General features: G+C 38.3%; 1 protein-coding gene across 2 annotated transcripts in view; it reads right to left on the bottom strand.

Moving 5' to 3' along the window:
* The window catches only part of DHTKD1 (dehydrogenase E1 and transketolase domain containing 1), a 44,166-nt gene that overhangs the window by 2,457 nt on the left and 23,539 nt on the right, over positions 1–18,170 (bottom strand). The window contains exons 8-17 of one of the 2 annotated variants that reach the window (XR_013997826.1): positions 16,716–17,028; positions 15,688–15,772; positions 15,056–15,195; positions 11,450–11,600; positions 10,225–10,331; positions 9,052–9,216; positions 6,146–6,228; positions 5,636–5,805; positions 3,834–3,919; positions 2,838–3,029 (exon numbers count right to left, since the gene is read on the bottom strand). Coding sequence is in view for 1 of the 2 variants with exons in the window: in XM_081123341.1 (XP_080979467.1) it covers positions 2,928–3,029; positions 3,834–3,919; positions 5,636–5,805; positions 6,146–6,228; positions 9,052–9,216; positions 10,225–10,331; positions 11,450–11,600; positions 15,056–15,195; positions 15,688–15,772; positions 16,716–17,028 (1,402 nt within the window). In the remaining variant the exon portion in view is untranslated. Of the gene's footprint in view, positions 1–1,595; positions 3,030–3,833; positions 3,920–5,635; positions 5,806–6,145; positions 6,229–9,051; positions 9,217–10,224; positions 10,332–11,449; positions 11,601–15,055; positions 15,196–15,687; positions 15,773–16,715; positions 17,029–18,170 lie in introns of those variants that run through there. The other variant, XM_081123341.1, reaches the window with a different exon arrangement.

Genomic DNA, 18,170 nt, shown 5'->3' with positions numbered 1-18,170 from the left:
CAAGTAGATTATTAGTCCACTGAGGACAGAGGGGTACCCATTTTATCTTTATTCCCATGTGTTTTTCATGTCCAGAGCAATGCCATATATGCAATAGGTATCCAATAAATTATTTATTGAGGAAATACTATTTACTCTAATAGGGTCATTTCTTATTTTTTCAATTATGGATGGTTCCCCATATGAGTAAGAGAAAACATAGAGAAACAACGCTAAAGTAATATACTTTTATTAAAAGTTTTTTTTAAATTAACTGATTTTGCAATTGGCAGTGGGGGAATAACAGTCTGCTTTACAGTATACTTTTTCAGATTTAAATACAAGCATGACAATGAATTACTACTTCCATAGAGTAATTTATGAGTTGCTCGTTATAAATATTGAAGAATTAAACATTTTATCCAAATTCCTCAAAAGTGCAATAGTTTTAGCCTGAACCCTATTGAGAAGCTAAAAATGAAAACCAAATATCTTAGTACATCCAAGAGAAATGTAGGTAAAGCTTTTGGAACTTCAAGACCCGAATGTCTTCACTCTTAAATCTGTGACTTCCTATGTAAACCCTAATTTCTTTTTTTAAATATGTTTTTATTGATTTCAAGGAGAGGAAGAGAGAGGAAGAGAGAGATAGAAACATCAATGATGAGAGTCATTGATCAGCTGCCTCCTGCACACCCCTGACTGGGGATGGACCCCACAACCCAGGCATGTGCCCTGACCGGGAATCGAACCGAGATCTCCTGGATCATAGGTCGATGCTCAACCACTGAGCCACTCCAGCCAGGCTCAAATGGTTCTTATAAGGAATAAAATTTTATTTTACAAAGAATAATGTGTCATTTTAAACAAAGTTAAAATTTTTTCATGGTTGTTAGCATTTCTATTCACTGAGTACCCAATTTGAGCTCTAGCCTTCATTGAATATGAAATTTAGCATAGATAGATACAAATGGGATACAAACATCACATTATCAATTTGTAAAGGAATAAAGTAAAATATTTTTATTTTACCATATTATATTTTTAACCCCATATTTTATCATGGGAGTATTTGATTTGGAATTTTTTGAATGGTCTCTTCCTGCAAGGGAATTCAAAATGCTGACCCATGGTGCTATAGTGATTGAGAGTAAGAAGGATAAGGTATACAGCTCATGGCTCAAGTTGGAGAAGACATAACAAGAAACCATAAACAGGCTTGTGAGGTATAAAGTTAGAAATTTGGACAGATCTACACTAAACTAAAAAAAAAAAAAAATCTAGTTTTCCCTCTCATTTTGGGCTTACACTTTATTTATTTATTTATTATTATTTAATCTTCACCCGAGGATATTTTTTCCATTGCTTTTCAGAGAGAGTGGATGGGGGGGAGAGAGAGAGAGGCAGAAAGCATCAATATGAGAGAGACACATCCATTGGTTGCCTCCCACATGCCCTGACCAGGGAGATCAAGCCTGCAACTGAGATACTTACCCTTGGCTGAAATCGAACCCAGGACTCTTCAGTCCATGGATCAATGCTCTAACCACTGAGCAAAACTGGCTAGGGCTTAGACTTACACTTTAAATTTTTTTAACTCAAGAAACCAAGAGATCTGGAAATGACACTGCTTTTATTTTTCAGTAGTTCGATACACAATACTGATAACCATTCTCATTAAATAGACCTTTGTAATTTTAGTGATTTACATGAGTAGCACCAAATTACATGATTTATAAGGCTTGATGCAGAAAGGAAGCATTAAGGTGTGTAAGAATAAAAGGGATCTGGACACTACAGAAATGTTAAATCAATGCTCTAATGCTTACATTTAAGATGTGAATCACAAATCTACTGCTGTGACCAGAACAACTTATATTGAGTCTGAAAAACATTGCCAGCTGCTATTAAAAGTGAAGAGGGTGTTCCAGTGCCCCAGTACTTCCGCCATAATTTCTGAGAAAAACTATCATGGCACAGGAATGGTCAATGTAGAGCCTCTGCAGCACAAAGCCACGTAAAGCTGCAGTTTGCTGCTGTTTAGTTATGCTTTCAGGACCAATTACTTTCAGAATAAGGGTTTGTGATCCCTAGAAATCTCCAAGTACCTGATGTTGGGAAGTTCCTGCTGTCAAAGTTAAAGTGTACCTTAAACACCACAAATAAGCATCATACTGCAATAGGGACTTTTAGAGACTAGATTGATTAACCAGGGGCTGAAATCCCCTTATCAGACACCCAAAATCAATTGAAAATATGAAAATATCACAGCAAGAACAATTTAGGAAAGAAAGATACTATGGCAAGGCAGACTACAAATCAATTTCATTGTAACTAAAACTCCTTCACTTAATAACACTATGCTAAAAGATCATACCCAGAGATTTGTATTTAATATATTTAAGGACAATGGGTAAAACAACAATCTTGAAAAACATAAATCAGGGAAAATATAGTACTGCTACAGTGTTTGGTAAAATGTTTTTCACAGCAGCTGAAGGACAACACCAAAAATGACAATGAAAATATTGGCCTTTGAATAAAGAAGGAGAAAATTAATGAAAGTGACATGCATCAAATAAATCAAGAGGTAATATTGAGGTAATCTATATGTAGCTATAAAATCAGGCTAAAGAACTTTCCTGGACATATACAGTTAATGAGAAAGAGTGTAGTCTGAAAAATCTGGATTATGACCTAGGTCTATAACTCACTCAGATCTAACCAAATTGTAACATGATTGTATTTTTAAGGATAAAAGTGGTTACATTTATATATTGATTCTCGTGGCTATTCCATGTATTCCAGATTAAACTGTCCTCATCACATTTTAGAGGGACACAGGCATTTCATGTTACCTAATGGAAAAAGGAGAGAGTAGAGGAAGCAGGCCTTTCTTTTTCTGGCAGTTTTCTTAACAGGAAGTTGTATTTCTTCAAAGTACATCATCAAGCAAAGGTCTTGGTGAGGACATCTTCATGCTGCTGCAGGTGAACGCTGCCAATTCCTACAGCAGGTACTGGCAAAGGGGGTCGGCTCACAAGGCGGAGCTATCATTGGAGCAGAAAAGAAATAAAATGACGTTGTGACCCAATCTGCTTAGTTCACCCAAGGAGCTGCCTGCATTTCTCTTAACTTGTTTAACATAAAGCACCTTTTTGGTAAAATGACTTACATAAAATAGATTGTCACAACTAAAACCAACTAAATTCCAGGCATGATAAGGTAATATAAATCCTTGAATTTATTCTATTCTTCAGTAACTATTAGTTTTAGCTATAGAGTTTCCTAAATTAGAGCTATTTACATGTGAAAATTATTTAGGCCTAGCCAACTAGTACCAAATGGAGCGGACAGAGCTCTAATCAAAGCAGAATAGAAAGATTAAACAGAAATACAATTGCTCTTCTCATTGTTTTTCCTTTCCTACAGCATAATTAAGAAGAATTTGGCATTTGAGGGGCCCAGCTGTATGGGCGGGCCTGGAACAAGCATCATTGGGTGTCTCTATTCCCATATTGTAAAACAAGCCTGCTGGGCACTCAGATCCCCCATGGCTTGGATGTTGGCCTTTAGGATAAGAATGCTGAGTAGGCTAATGGGAAAGTTGCTCACAGGTAAGGGCTTTTACTTTTCTAAGTATAGTCACTTTTTGTTTTTACATGATACTAGTATGTACACATAGATTGATAAACACTCAGCATTTTCTTCTGAAAGAATAGCCTAAAACTAGACTTTATATTTTCATTTATCTTTAAAAGAATTGGATTGATAATAGGGTATAATAAAAAGATCTGTTGGCACTATAGGAAAAACAAGATACAAAAATACTACAAGAGAGGGAGAGACAGTACCTTGCAGGCCAGTTGCTTTTCAAACCTTGGAGAAACAAAACACCATGGACCCATGTTCTGAGGCTCCTCCTGACTCCAAATAAAATCTATAAAAGAAGAAAATCCATCTCAGTACCTCAAGTAAACATATACAACAGAAACACACTATATGTATATGGCATAGTGTTGTCTTTTTCTTTTTTGACAAATACACAGTAATGCATCCACCAGCAAAATCATGATACAGAACAATTCTATCAACCAGAAAATTCCCTCATCTTGTCCCTTTCTACTCAACTCTTCCTCCTACCCCCAACCTCTAGCAACCACTGATCTCTCCTCTACCCCAACAGCTTTGCCTTTTCCAGAATGTCAAATAAGTAGAATCCTACAAATGTAGCCTTTTGGGTCTGGCTTCCTTGAATTAGCAAAATCCATTTGTGATTTTGCCAACAGCAATAGTTCACTCTCTTTTATTGTTGAGTAGTATGACCTTGAGTATGGATGTACCACAGATTATTTATCTACTCACGGTAGAAGGACATTTTGGTTTTTCCAGTTTGAGGCAATAATGAATAAAGCTGCTATAAACATTCATGTACAGATCTTTCTGGGACATGTTTTCCACTCTCTTGGGTAAACACCTAGGAGCGGGTCTGGCAAGTGTTATGGTGACTCTACGTGTAACTGCGTAAGAAACTGACCACCTGAGTTCCTGAGCGGTGGTACCAGTTTGCATCCCCACCAGCAGAGAATGAGGCTTACAGTTGCTCCTCATCATCACTTGATATTGTCAATTTGCTGTTTTGTTTCCATTTTAGCCATTCGAATAGGTATGTGGCCATATCACATTTTCACTTATTTTGCATTACCATTGTCACTAATTATGTTGATCATCTTTTCATGTAGTTATTTGCCATCTGGTTCTTTGGTAAAGTGCCTGTTCAGTTCTTTAAAAAATTGGATTATATATTTTCTTACCATTGAGTTTTAAGAGCTCTTTAAATACTCTGGATTGTCCTTTGTCAGATATCTGTCTGCAAATATTTTCTCCCAGTTTGTGGCTTGTCTTTTTATTTTCTTTGCAGTGCCCTTCATAGTACATAAGTTTTTCATTTTGATGAAGTCCAATTTTTCTTTTATGGAACATGCTTTTGGTATTATATCTAAGAACTTTTTGCCTAACCCAAGGTGACAAAGATTTTCTTCCATTTTCTTCTAGAAGTCTTGTAGTTTTACATTTACATTTAGGTCTATAATCAATTTTTTTTTCAAATATGTCTTTATTGATTTCAGACAGAGGAAGGGAGAGGGAGAGAGAGAGATAGAAACATCATTGATGAGAGAGTCATTGATCGACTGCCTCCTGCACTCCCCCCACTGGGGATCAAGCCCGAAACCCAGGCATGTGCCCTGACTGGGAATCGAACCACGATCTCCTAGATCATAGGTCAATGCTCAACTGCTGAGCCACGCCAGTCCAGGATCTATAATCAATTTTGTTTTAATTTCTGTATAAGATGCATAAAGATATCCAATCATTCCAGCTTCATTTGTTGAAAGGCTTGTCTTTTACAATTATAATTGCTTTATCATAAATGATAGTAGTTCCCTCCAAACTCTCAAGAAATTAGATGTTTTAGATGAGAAGGGAACACTGAAAGAAACACAACAAAAGACATGAAGACACTGACTCTAGAAGTATTATTTTCATATCTCCAGATTCCATGAGATCCAATTTTCTAATAACTCTCACTACCCCCATAACCTCTTTTCATAGTTCCAATAGGTTTCAGGTATCTGAAAATCAAAGAACCTTTTACCTTTAACATGTTTGTATTTGCTCATCTCTTGTTGTAATGAGTCCAGTGGGAATGGACAGAGTTCTTCTATTCGGATAATGGCAAACTCACGCTTCTTGGCCTCCAAAGATTCTCTTTGCTTCAGCAGGGCATAGAAGTGTTTGCCACAGCAAAACACCAGACTCTTAACACTGTTGGGCAGAAAAGAGACGGTAGGGTAGGGAAGAAATACCTTAAAGTAAGAATTGTATCAGAAGAAAGGGGAGACCACATAGATTTAAATGCTTCACTAATAAAACACTGGGGCTCTGTAGGTGGGCTCAGACATATGAGATGCCCTAGAAAGCCTTCTTTAGCAATATATACCTCCAAAGTTCACTCTTCCACGCATATTCTAATTCCTACGCCACTCACCTAAAGGACTTATATTAGGAGGGAGGAAATTTGGGTCACTTTGGGTTCCTTAACATGAGCTAGTTCTCCAATTAAAACTCTACTGGAGTATAAAAACAGAAATACACATCAAATTACTTTTTTGGATCCACAGATGAATCACCAATGACCGGTTTGAATGTTGTTCCTGGTGCCATTTCTTGAAGAGTTGACACAGCTGCCTAAAGAGGAGGGGAAAAGCCACAAATCTGTCAAACAGTGGAAAGGAGCTGAAAATGCTTTTACTTATAAGGGATCTTTACCAGGTAACAGTATCAAAATTCTAGCCTAAGACCATAAGTACACATATGTACTAATAAATACAATAGCTTTCCAAAAACAATTCAGTTCTGAATACTTCAGAATAAATTATTTTCCTGAGGTTAGATAACAGTCCCTTTTGTCTGGTGCCACAATAAAATTTTAAGAATCAAAATTTCAATTTGATCACTTTAGTTTTTTGGAATTAAAAACAACATTTTATAGAATTTATATTGTGAACCAAAACAGCTAAGCTAGGGCAACTATTTTTCTCTTTAAGTTCTCTATTATAATTTGTAAGTGAAACCTATTAGTCAGAACAAGCAGGAACAATAAGTGAATATTTCTGTGATGAAAAGAAATTTTATTAATGAGCTCAATTTAAATAAATGCTTGATGCAAAGAACTTAGAGTACAAAACTGGTGAAGCCACGGTTAGAGATTTGATTGGTTTTGTTATCATCTATCTGTTTCCTTACAGTCTAGTCCCAAATGGGCATATGGCATTTTGACTAAGTCACTGTGGGGAGCCACACTGATGCTGGGATATTGTGACAAAACCTAAAAAATTAATATTAACTACTCAGCTATTCTTACTACTAATTAATGTGATCTTGCTCCATTCTGAACCAGATCCCTTTGTCAGTCCTCACTTCCTAGGGCAGGAAACAAAAGGAGCTGGTATTCAGAGTTGGGTGGGAAATTGGAGTGGGATTTAGGTACCACGTGACACACAAACTCCCTATAGTCATGTTTGTCATGTGGCAAGTCATCTCTGAATAGATCGTCGAAAGAAAGGGTTGACTTATATTCTGATAGACCATTTGTACCAATAAGCAAAATTTCAGGAGGAAATCAGAATTCAGTAATGGTCATACTCATTTTCAATTAATAAAAGAACTTAGCCCAGCCGGGCGTGGCTCAGCCGTTGAGCATCGACCTAAGATCCAGGCGATCAGGGTTCGATTCCTGGTCAGGGCACATGCCCGGGTTGCGGGCTCAATCAGTGGCTCTCTCATCATTGATGTTTCTATCTCTCTCTCTCCCTCTCCTTTCCTCTCTCGGAAATCAATAAAGATATATTTAAAAATAATAATAATAAATAAATAAATAAAAGAGCTTATATGTTTAATGATGATATTTGACTCTTTAATAAGAGTAGTTTTTCACTTGAAAGTCTATAGGATAGCTGTTGATATTTTTTAAGACTCTCAAATAAGGCCTCTTTTATTGGATAAGTTATATCTTAGACTTGGGGCAAGGGGTGAAATATTAGGGCCAGAATGTGAACTCTTATTCTCAGTTTCAAACAGCAAAAGATATTCTCAATAAAATTTCTAATAGTTCACTTAATACTTGGTAATATACATATATTATATATTTAATATCATTACATTTGATATTGATTCCCAGAGCCAGAACTAGGATAAGACAGGTGAGGTGCCTGGAGTGCAAAATTTAAGGAGGTGTTCACTTTAGGATCACAGAAGTGCTGACCAGGAGAGTATCTCCTTACCCCCTTTTTAGGCACTGCTTAAAAATGCAACCAGTGAAAGCATATCACTCGTAGCTTTCCTCAACACCTTTCAATTACAAATCTGCGCTCTGAAACCTTTGTGCAAAGCACAAGACAGTCCTGAACAGCCAAATCATAAATGCCTTATTTTACCTCAGCTGTAGCATACAAATAAATGCAAGTTTTTAAAATGTTCATCCTAATTAAGATTCTCGTATAAAACTGAAAAAAGTATAGCAGACAGGATAAATATATGCTTACTGGTATTTATTTACCTTGTATCGCTTGAATACTAGCATATTTGTTATTTAAAAATATATTGTGCTCTTAACATTTAGTTCAGGTAAACCAAGAGAAAATGTACACTTTTTTAAAATGTGTACTTTTAAAGCAGTATACAATAAGTTATACTGTTATGATGTTGTGCTTATCAAAACAGGAATCTATGTGTGATAAATCACTTAATGGAAAAAATCTAAACAGAAGTCAATGAATAACACCCCTTGTTTTCATGAAAATACTCTAAATTCCCAAATTGCTACTACCAACACAGTAGTGCTTAGAACATTTGGGCTTTTAAACTTTTTCTATAAAATTGTTTCCTCTGAGACCAGGATACCAGTGTGATAATATCTACAATCCTGTCCTTCATTACAATGAAACTGAGAGCTACCTATATTTCCAGTTATTCTTTTTTTTTTTTAAGCTGGTTATTTTATTATTTTATTTATTTTATTTTATTTTTTTATTTTTTTAAATCCTCACCCCAGGGTATTTTTTCCATTGCTTTTGAGAGCGAGCAGAAGGGAGTTGATGATAGATAGATGATAGATGATAGATGATGATAAATGATGATGATAGATAGATGATAGATGATAGATAGATAGATAGATAGATGATAGATGATAGATAGATAGATAGATAGATAGATAGATAGATAGATAGACAGATAGATGATAGATAGATAGATAGACATCGATTGGTTGCCTCCGGGGATAGAGCCTGCAACCAAGGTATGTGCCCTTGGCTAGAATCAAACCGGGGACCCTTCAGTCTGTAGGTCGACGCTCTAACCACTGAGCTAGGGCTCCAGTTATTCTTGGAGAGAGAGAGAGAGAGAAGCAAAGCCAACTAAAACTAAAAAGATGCTTCTGTAATTTAGAACTATGATTAGATACAGAAAACAGAAAAAGAGGAGAAAGGCTTCCAACCAGTTTTTTCCACTTACAGGGAACCTGAGTAACATCTTCGGAGAAGCAACAATGAGGGGTTTTCTGAAGTTCCGGACCATTTGTCTCCTGAGCAAATGGAAATACTGAGCAGGAGTCGTGGGGTGTACCACAAACATGTTCACGGTGTCCCCATCCACCCCCTCCTCTGCACTGTCACACATCTGGGAGAGAAATGTAAGAAAGGAGAATGTTTAGGTCATTTCATACAATCATAACAACATCGGCTCTCCAAAGGGACCACAGGGCTCTCCGTGATGAGAAAATATATTTCCCTCCATTACAGAAAATACTAGAAAGTAAATTTACAGCCTATGAAGAATTAATCAGAGGAGAGATCTCACAGTTTCCCCTATCTGCCTGAGTCTGCATATTTTAATACAGTTATTGCCAAACACAGCTGATTTCAAGAAGCATCTGGAAGGGACCTTTTAACAAATACAGATTCTGATTACTGTGGAGTTAAGATGGTAGAAGGAAGCACTGTCAGAATCTTACTCTCCTAGTGAAATAAACACAATTATAGTTTGGTTTGTTTTTTGTTTCAAACACAAAACAAAAACAAAAGCAGCTAACAAGGTTGAAAAGTTGAGGGCAAGGAATTAAATCTCAGAAGATCCTGGTGGGACAAAAAGCTGAGGCATGGCTCCTAACCCCACTCCAGAAGCAATGGAGAGAAAAGAAAGTGACAAGCCCGGCCGGGCATGGCTCAATTGTTGAGCATCTACCTAGGATCCAGGAGATCGGGGTTCGAGTCCTGGTCAGGGCACATGCCCAGGTTGCAGGCTAGGCAGCCAATCAATGACTCTCATCATTGATGTTTCTATCTCTCTCCCCCTCCTTTCCTCTCTCTGAAATCAATAAAGATATGTTTAAAAAAAAAAAAAAAGGTGACAAAATCCTGACAATTATTACCAGTCCCCTCCAATTTGGAGAGAGGGTGTGTGTAGGCAACCCTGGGGGGGGGGGGGGGAATAAAGGCAAAATCTAGAGAAGGAGCCCCTACAGTGTTCAGTGGAGGTGACGAGGCTGCCAGGCTGGCCACTTCCAGGGCATTACATCTGTTTCATTCAAATAGTACAATGTTTTACAGTTCAAGGTACACATGAAGTACCTGCAGGAGGTGGTTCTGGTTCAGACATTCCTGGGAATCCAAAAAGCATTGGACATACCTGCAAGAAACGCTCTATGCGACAAGAGGAGTGGTCGGGTCCAGCTCCGTCATACCCGTGGGGTAGGAGAATCACAATGCCGCTCTGGAGGAGCCACTTGGCCTCTCCTGGAAAAGCAGCGGGAGAGAAGAAGACCTCTATGAAGCAGGAATGAAAGGGTCTGATCTGACTTGGGTAGTGGAACAGATATTAGCTTGCTGCCTGACCCCCTAGAACCCTTTTCATTACATGTACTGTCTAGCATTGTTACACCATGCTTGGAAGAAAGAATATCCATCTTACCAGTTGAGACCCTAGAATGCCACGTCCTGGGTTTTAGCAAGTGGAAGACAAACTCAACGGTGAAGATCTGGCTCCCAGGACAGCATGGCCATGCTGACTCCACTCAGGCACAACTCTTACCAAGACTGGGCAGCCCCTACTTTTCCTCATAGAACCCCTGACAACACAGGCCACTATCCTCACCTAAAGACACAGGCACTTTAGAACAGTCTCAGGACATGTCAAAGTCCAGTCTCCTCATGGCACGTTTCTTTTTTTTATTATTTTTATTTTAAATTACATTTATTGGGGTGACATTGGTTGGCATGTTTCTTACAACTACACAGTTACAGAGAAATACAACCAAAGGAAGGATCTATAGTGCACATTCATAATCCAAGTGTAGTTGCCCCCAAAATGGGGTGAACATCTGGGTGAGATTCACACTAGTACTTTATGTACTTTGAATTTTTACAGTAAGCAGCTACTGCTTTTATAAATGATTATTTAAAATAATCAAGATGCACAACTTCCAACATTCAAATACTTGAGTGTCCCTGATAGAGGGAAGTGGATTTTCAAGTTGACATTCACCGTGATCACAAATCCTCACTGTGTCACTATTGCCTGCTTGTGATTCAGGTCATGGTTTATCAATAAACCTCAAAAGTGGATGTGAAGGTAACACTAGCTAGGACCTGGTAGGTACACATCCTACTCCATACAGCCAAACACATTGCCCCGCAGATGGGAAGGTGCTCCCTGCACAGTAGCTGAGTGGTATGCAGCCCTTGGGCAGCTTACTTAACTCTAATAGTTGCCATGCCCCAGTGGATGACAGGGCAATCCCCAACTCTCCCCAGGATCTGTGGTACAAGGAGTCTCATACCACATTCATTTCATTCATTTGTCCCCATGAGGCAGGCATCATGTGTCCACTATACACCCATATGCCAAAACTAACCTCCAGAGATGAAAGTGTCAAAGATGATCTGGGCGCCATTGAAGAAATCACCAAACTGAGCCTCCCAGATGGACAGTAACTTAGGGCTCTCAATGCTCATCCCATACTCAAATCCCAGGACAGCCTCTTCTGATAGTGGGCTGTTGCTGACCTGATATAAAGGAAGAAAACAGAGACACTGTCATGCCAGAGAAGTGGTGACATGAGTCAGTAAAGCTAAAAGCCTAATAGTTATACAAACCTCTCAAGGGGAGGGAGGGCAGAGAGAGAAACTTTGTTTTCAGGACTCTCCACATGCCTTTGAGAAAAAACCCTCTATGAGTGACGCATATGGGAAAGTTGGGACAAAAGAGGAAGAGATGAAAGGTGTGGAATTTGAGCATTGAAGATTTTCTTCAAGAATAAGCAAAATTAACTTCTCAGATGACCCACCTTTGGAGCTGAGAGTAAAACTATTATATAAACTTTTTTAAAAAACATGTCACAGCCCAGCTGGTGTGACTCAGTGGGTTAGAGCATCGTTCTGTGCACCAGGAGACCACAGGTTCAATTCCGGTCAGGGCAAGAACTGGGTTGCAGGTTTGATCCCTGGCCCCAATTGGGGTGTGTGAAGGAGGCATCCAATCAATGCTCCTCTCTCACATCAATGTTCTCTCTCTCTCTCTCTCTCTCCCTCCTTCCACTCACTGTCTCTAAAAATCAATGGGAAAAAAAATATCCTCAGATGAGGAATAAAAAGTAATAATAATAAAACAAAAAGAATGAGGCCCTGGCCAGTGTGGCTCAGTTGGTTGGGCGTCCTCCCAGGAGGTTGCTGGTTCAATTCCCGGTCAAGGCCACATGCCTGGGTTGCAGGCTCCATCCCATGTAGGGGGCATGCAGGAGGCAGCTGATTGATGTTTCTCTCACGTCTGTGTTTCTCTCTCTTTCCCCTCTCTCCCTACCTCTCTCTAAAAATCAATATACTATTCTTTAAAAAAAAAAAATGAGAACCTAAGACAATTTCTAAGGAGGCTTCTCAATCATCTAGGCAGGAAATCACGGGGACATGAATTAGGGCAGTAACAGTGCAGATGGAAGATGGTACCAGATTTGAGAACTATTCAGTTAAAGGACTTAGTGGTAGATGTAGGAAATGAAGAAGAAAGACTAGTGTCAGTTATTTTCTAGCTTTGTGACTTGAACAACTGGTATATGATGACAGCATTTACCCAAACAGAGAGCGAAGAAGAGGGAGCAGGTTTGGTAAGGAAAGATGATGAATTCAGTTTTGGACATCTGGCTTAGAGGGAAGTGAGGGGAATGAATGACATAGAGATTTCTATTAGAGAAGTATACCTGGAGCTAAGGCAAGAATCTGGTCTTGAGATCTAGATTTGGAAGTAATTGGGATGTATGAGTGTTTGAAACCGAAGGGGTGGGATAACCTCCCTGAGAGACAGCAGAATGAGAACATGGCCAAAGAATAGAGTCTTGAGGAAAACAACATTTAGTGGCTATCACTGGAAAAGTATTTCCCTAAAGAGCAGCCAGGAAAGCAGGAGAACTAGAGTCACTGTGTGATTGAACTCAAGGATGGAGGAGTCAGATAAGAGGAAGAATAGCATGGTCATTGGATTTGGCAACTAGAAGGTCAAGGGTTGACCTCAGGTAGAGCTTTTTTTTTTCTGTGTTAATTTGACTATCTCATTTTTATGTAGAACTATTTTAGGGGAGTTATGAAAGCAGAAGTTAGAGTATACTAGAGAGAGAGAGAAACATCAATGTGAGACACATCGATTGGTTGCCTCCCACATGCATCTGGACTGTGGCCAGGGATTGAACGCGCCCTTGACCGGGAATTGAACCCATGACCCTTCGGTGCACCAGCTGATGCTCTAACCACTGAGCCAACACCAGCCAGGAAGGGCCTCATTCTTTTTTCAACCTAGGCTCCTAAGGAGTTATCTTTCTAATATGAAAATCAGACCACCTGTCAGAATTCCCCCATTGTTTCTCTTTACATAGTACCCAAAGTCTTTCACATGTGGATAGTTTTTTCTGGCTTATCTCCTCTTTTTTAACTCTCGTATCCACTTTTCAGTTTAATCTCCAGTCATATGAAGCTATTTGTAGTTCCCTGAGCATGTCAGTTCCTCTTATTTCTCAGTTTATGTGCTACGGTGTCCATTTGAATGTTCTCCCTACGTGTGTTAGAACAGCAACTCCTAATGTCCTTCAAATCCCAGCTGAAATCTGGCTTCCCCGCCAAGATTTTGCTGATTTCCCCAAGGAGGATAACGTATCCTTCTCCTGTGCATCTACTGTACTTTGTACACTACCTTATTTTCTTGAATCCAATAATGATTTTATTTATTCCAAAAAAGTATTTAAGATGGCTTGTAAGTATACATAATATATAACATGACAGTGCAAACTAAGTGCAAGGAAAGAAGAGAAATTAAGATTGAGAAACAGAACAGAGTTGGGGAAAAGACATAACCTAGTAACCTATTCACTTTTATCAAGGCTAGTGTGGCCTCTACCCCTTCATAGAAGCATTATATATTTTTTTGAAAAGTGCATATATTCATTGTTTTATTTTCTGATTTTTATCAAAGCCATTATTGATAAGAGAATGCTGGTTAGTTGCAGAATTCACGGTGTACACACAATAAAGGCAAACCAAGATCAATCAGGTGTTTCTCCCAGGGTCTTCATATAAAATACATGGTACTAGATAATACAATCTTTGACAGCTTCCTCATAAAAAAGGCAAGGCATTTAATTAGGGCTTTTTTAATACTAATATTTAAAGCTAATTGATACTATATATCAAATTACAATTCAATAAAAGTCATTGGTGGGGGGCATAATAGTAAACATTTCAGCATCTAGATCACCAACCTGATTTGACACAGGGGTGGACTTTAGACTGACTTAAAGGAAAGCTAAGCACTATGTACTTTAAGTCATCTTCCTGGAAATTTTCTTTTGACAAGTAAACTTTTTTACAAATATTGATATCAATGAACTCAAAGTCATACTCTCAAATGGCTAGAGTAGGAAAAAAGAGGACAAACCACTAATTGTACCTTAAAGGAAAATTTATTTTAATAAACATCTCATGCCCAGCATATGCTAGTTATTGGAGAGACATAAATGAGAAGACCAAGCCTCTAACCTTGACTCTAATGAGTATAGCACAGTGACTGACACATGGAAATATGTGGCAGTGGATATATTCAAGCCTTCTGAACCTTAGGGAATAAGGTAACTTGTATAAAATGATTTTTTTTAAATAGGAAAGAAATGTTGACTAACTACTCACACCTTAGGTTTACTTTAATGAATCCAGCAATATGCAGTCTATAATGTCAATTTTTGATTGACAAAATGAACATCCATTTGACATTTATGTGATTACAGATAAGTAGCCAGAGTAAAATGACTAGTCTACTTGCTAATATGTTACTTCTATTCCAAATTCATAGACTTATAGTCTATCCACTCAGCATCCCTTTACTTCAAAAAGCATTGAACCCCTAGTTGCTTTAAGAATCGTTAACTATAATTAACTATAATTATCAGCATCTGGATTTTACAATAGATAAGGAAGCATCTTACCTCTAGAAACCCCTTCTGATTAGGGTCCATATGGTTCAGAGGGATGTAGGTGTCATCAGTCTTTTGGCAAACAACCATTGCATGCCTTTGACTAAATGTTCCACGGCCAACATCTTGGCCACTCAGGCGGACATTAAAACCTTAAGCAAGCAAGAGGGGGGAAAAAATCCAGATTCCCATGAATAACCTAGTAATAATAAGACATGGTGACCCTGAATTCTTATACATCAGCGTAACCTGAGACTTTTCCTTAGCAAAATAGATTATCCTTATTCAAATATACCAGTCCTATATGCAAAAGTCTATAGTCAAGGTGAGATTGTTAAGCATGGAGAGTATTCATTTGCCCTACAATTTTTAGAGGAAAATATCTTTCTAATACATCCAGCCCTGAGCCCTTTTTTTCCAGGTATAATTGCTCTATTCTCTGATGAAGGTTGTCAACATGACACATACTAAGATTAAATAATATTGTCAGGTAAGAAAAGATAACATGTTTTAGAATCTCTCATCAATGAAAATAATAGGATGTAGTTGTCAGTTAAAAATCAAAAATCTGCAAAGATCACATGTAATAAACATCATATTAAAGCATCCCCTACCAACTGTGTAGCTAACCAGAAACTTCTTACCTTGAGCAAGTAATGAGCCCAAGGCAAGAGCTTCTGCCGTGGCCCAGTCTAACTTGGTTCCCTCTATCACCTTCTCCAGTCTAGACTGTAAAATTGAAGGGGAGAAAACAAGAAACTTTTAAGAGTCCATTATCCTTTATCGCAGAGTTCAAAAAATGTAATGCAACAATGGGAAGTACCAAAAACATAATATTAAACAAAATGAAAAGTGCAGAAGAATATATGAAGGTCTGAATGCAATCATATGGCATTTTAAAACAGGCAAAGCACACAGGTGCTCAGGTGCTGCGGATGCATGAGAGATGGCAGCAGGGGGGCTCACGGGGAACTGTATTTATAATACTTTATTTCTTCACCTGGATGGTGAGCATGTAGTTTGTTTTAATAGTCTCTATACCTATAATTAAAATCCCAAAGTGAAGTTAGTGTTTTAAAAATAATTCAAAGGGCAAAATTTCTTCATCCAAGTTTAAGAAAGATAAAGGCCTTTAACTCCTTGTTCTCCTGTTTTCGCACTGAAAGTCTTGCATTCCAGGAAATCCCTGAGTCCCAGGCAAACCAGGAGGGTTTGTCACATCTATATTTCACATGTGACAATATGTAAAACCTAAACATGATTCAGGGTCTAAATAGCTGACTCGGGGACAGGGGGGTGAGGGGGTGTTGATTTTTATTTATTATGTCTAAGCCACCCAAAAGAATATAAGTGTTTTCTGGTCAAAAAAATCCAAACAACCATCCTGGTATTGCTGTATATTTAATAATGTGCAAGTAGTACATGCACATTTAATGTATTAAGCATGAATGAATGAATGAATGAATGAATGAATGAATGAATGAATGAATAAGAGAAGTAGACAAAATCTGAGTTAATTGACAATCAGTACCAAAACACCCCCAGGATCTGTCCCTAGAACATAATAACACACAATAAATATTTGTCAAATGAATTAGCCAACCAAAGGAACCTATCAATTCCTTTGCTGCACAAAAAACAAACAATAACCGGAGATTTCAGGGCTCCCCACCTGAACATACATCTTCAGAAGGTGACTGTGCATCTGGAGTTCCTCCGGCACCTCCACTGACTTGACACCAATAAACCGAAGGAGGTCTAGGGGCACACCTGTGTTCCAGGTGGTAATTTGAGCTTCTGGCTGAACCAGGCCCTGCCAGTGGGCCTGCAGGTGAGTGGCAGGGGGGCTATAGTGGGTCAGGTTAGTTAAATGGTCATTTAACTTTGCATAGTAGGAGGATTTGATTTCTGACACCTCGTCCTGGGTCATGAGTCCATTGGCAATAAGGTGCTCTGCATATGTGTCTGGAATGCTCTTTCGGGCTCTGTCCAAGAAAGAGGGGGAATCAATCAATCTGATTTGTAAAAATCAAAGAGAGACAGATACAGTCATTGTCAAAGGTATTGTGGAATGTCATCGCTGTAAAAAGACATTCAGGAAATGCTTTGGAACTAGGTAGAGGGGGTGGTTGTATGACATTGCAAATGTACTAAATGCTACCGAATTTTAAATGGTCCATTTTATGTCATGTGACTTTCACTCCGATAAATTATTTTTTTTCAAAAAGGCAGTGGTGAGTAACAACTTCATCCAGGCAAGGAAAACAAATGTATCTTTATGAATTTTTGTCTATATTAGGTATAAATAATTAGCATTTTTTCTATCAATTGGCAAATTCAGTTATTCACAGAACTGACCTACATAATCTACCCATTCAGCACTCCTTTGTTTTAAAAAGTATTAAACCCAAGGCTGTCAACATCTGTTTCAGGTGTCTTTAAGAATCCTATACCTATTCTGCTCCTGGGTTTTATAACAACAGTAATAAGACTGCCACTCTATATTTGCTTAACACTTTAAAAGTAATTCAGCTGCTAAGCTCAGAGCTAAATAGAGAACCCAGGTTTGTTCTTCCAAGAGCAGCCTGCTACCTATCACCTAAAAGGTTCATAAAATGTCACCACGTTTATTCCTCTGCTTTAATTTATGCATATGAGGAAATAAAGCAGAGAAGAGGGATCTATTTCACTTTCTAGTATCTAAAAAGGAAATTCCATGCCTGGCCAACGTGGCTCAGCAGTTGAGCATCGACCTATGGTCCAGGAGATAGAGGTTCAACTCCAGGTCAGGACATCAGGGCTTGATCCCCAGCAGGGGGCGTGCAGGAGGCAGCTGATCAATAACCCTCTCTCATTATTGATGTTTCTACCTCTCCCTCTCCCTTCTTCTCTCTGAAATAAAAATATATTTAAAAATAAATAAAAAGAAAATTCAAAGTGACATTTCTCTCTATCACATCAACCCTCCGACTCAGCACCGTCCAACAGAAATATAATACAAGCCAATGTGGATTTTAAATTTCCTAGTGGTCACATTAGAAAAGGTAAAAAGAAACAGGTGGAACTAATTTTAATCACATTTATTTAATTCAACATATCCCAAATATTGTCACTTTAATATCTAATC

Source organism: Miniopterus schreibersii (genome assembly GCF_964146895.1).
Source record: "Miniopterus schreibersii genome assembly, chromosome: 1".
In the NCBI taxonomy this organism is placed as follows: Eukaryota; Metazoa; Chordata; class Mammalia; order Chiroptera; family Miniopteridae; genus Miniopterus; species Miniopterus schreibersii.
Note: the sequence above shows the minus strand (reverse complement) of the source record. Positions and strands in the feature narration are given on the sequence as shown.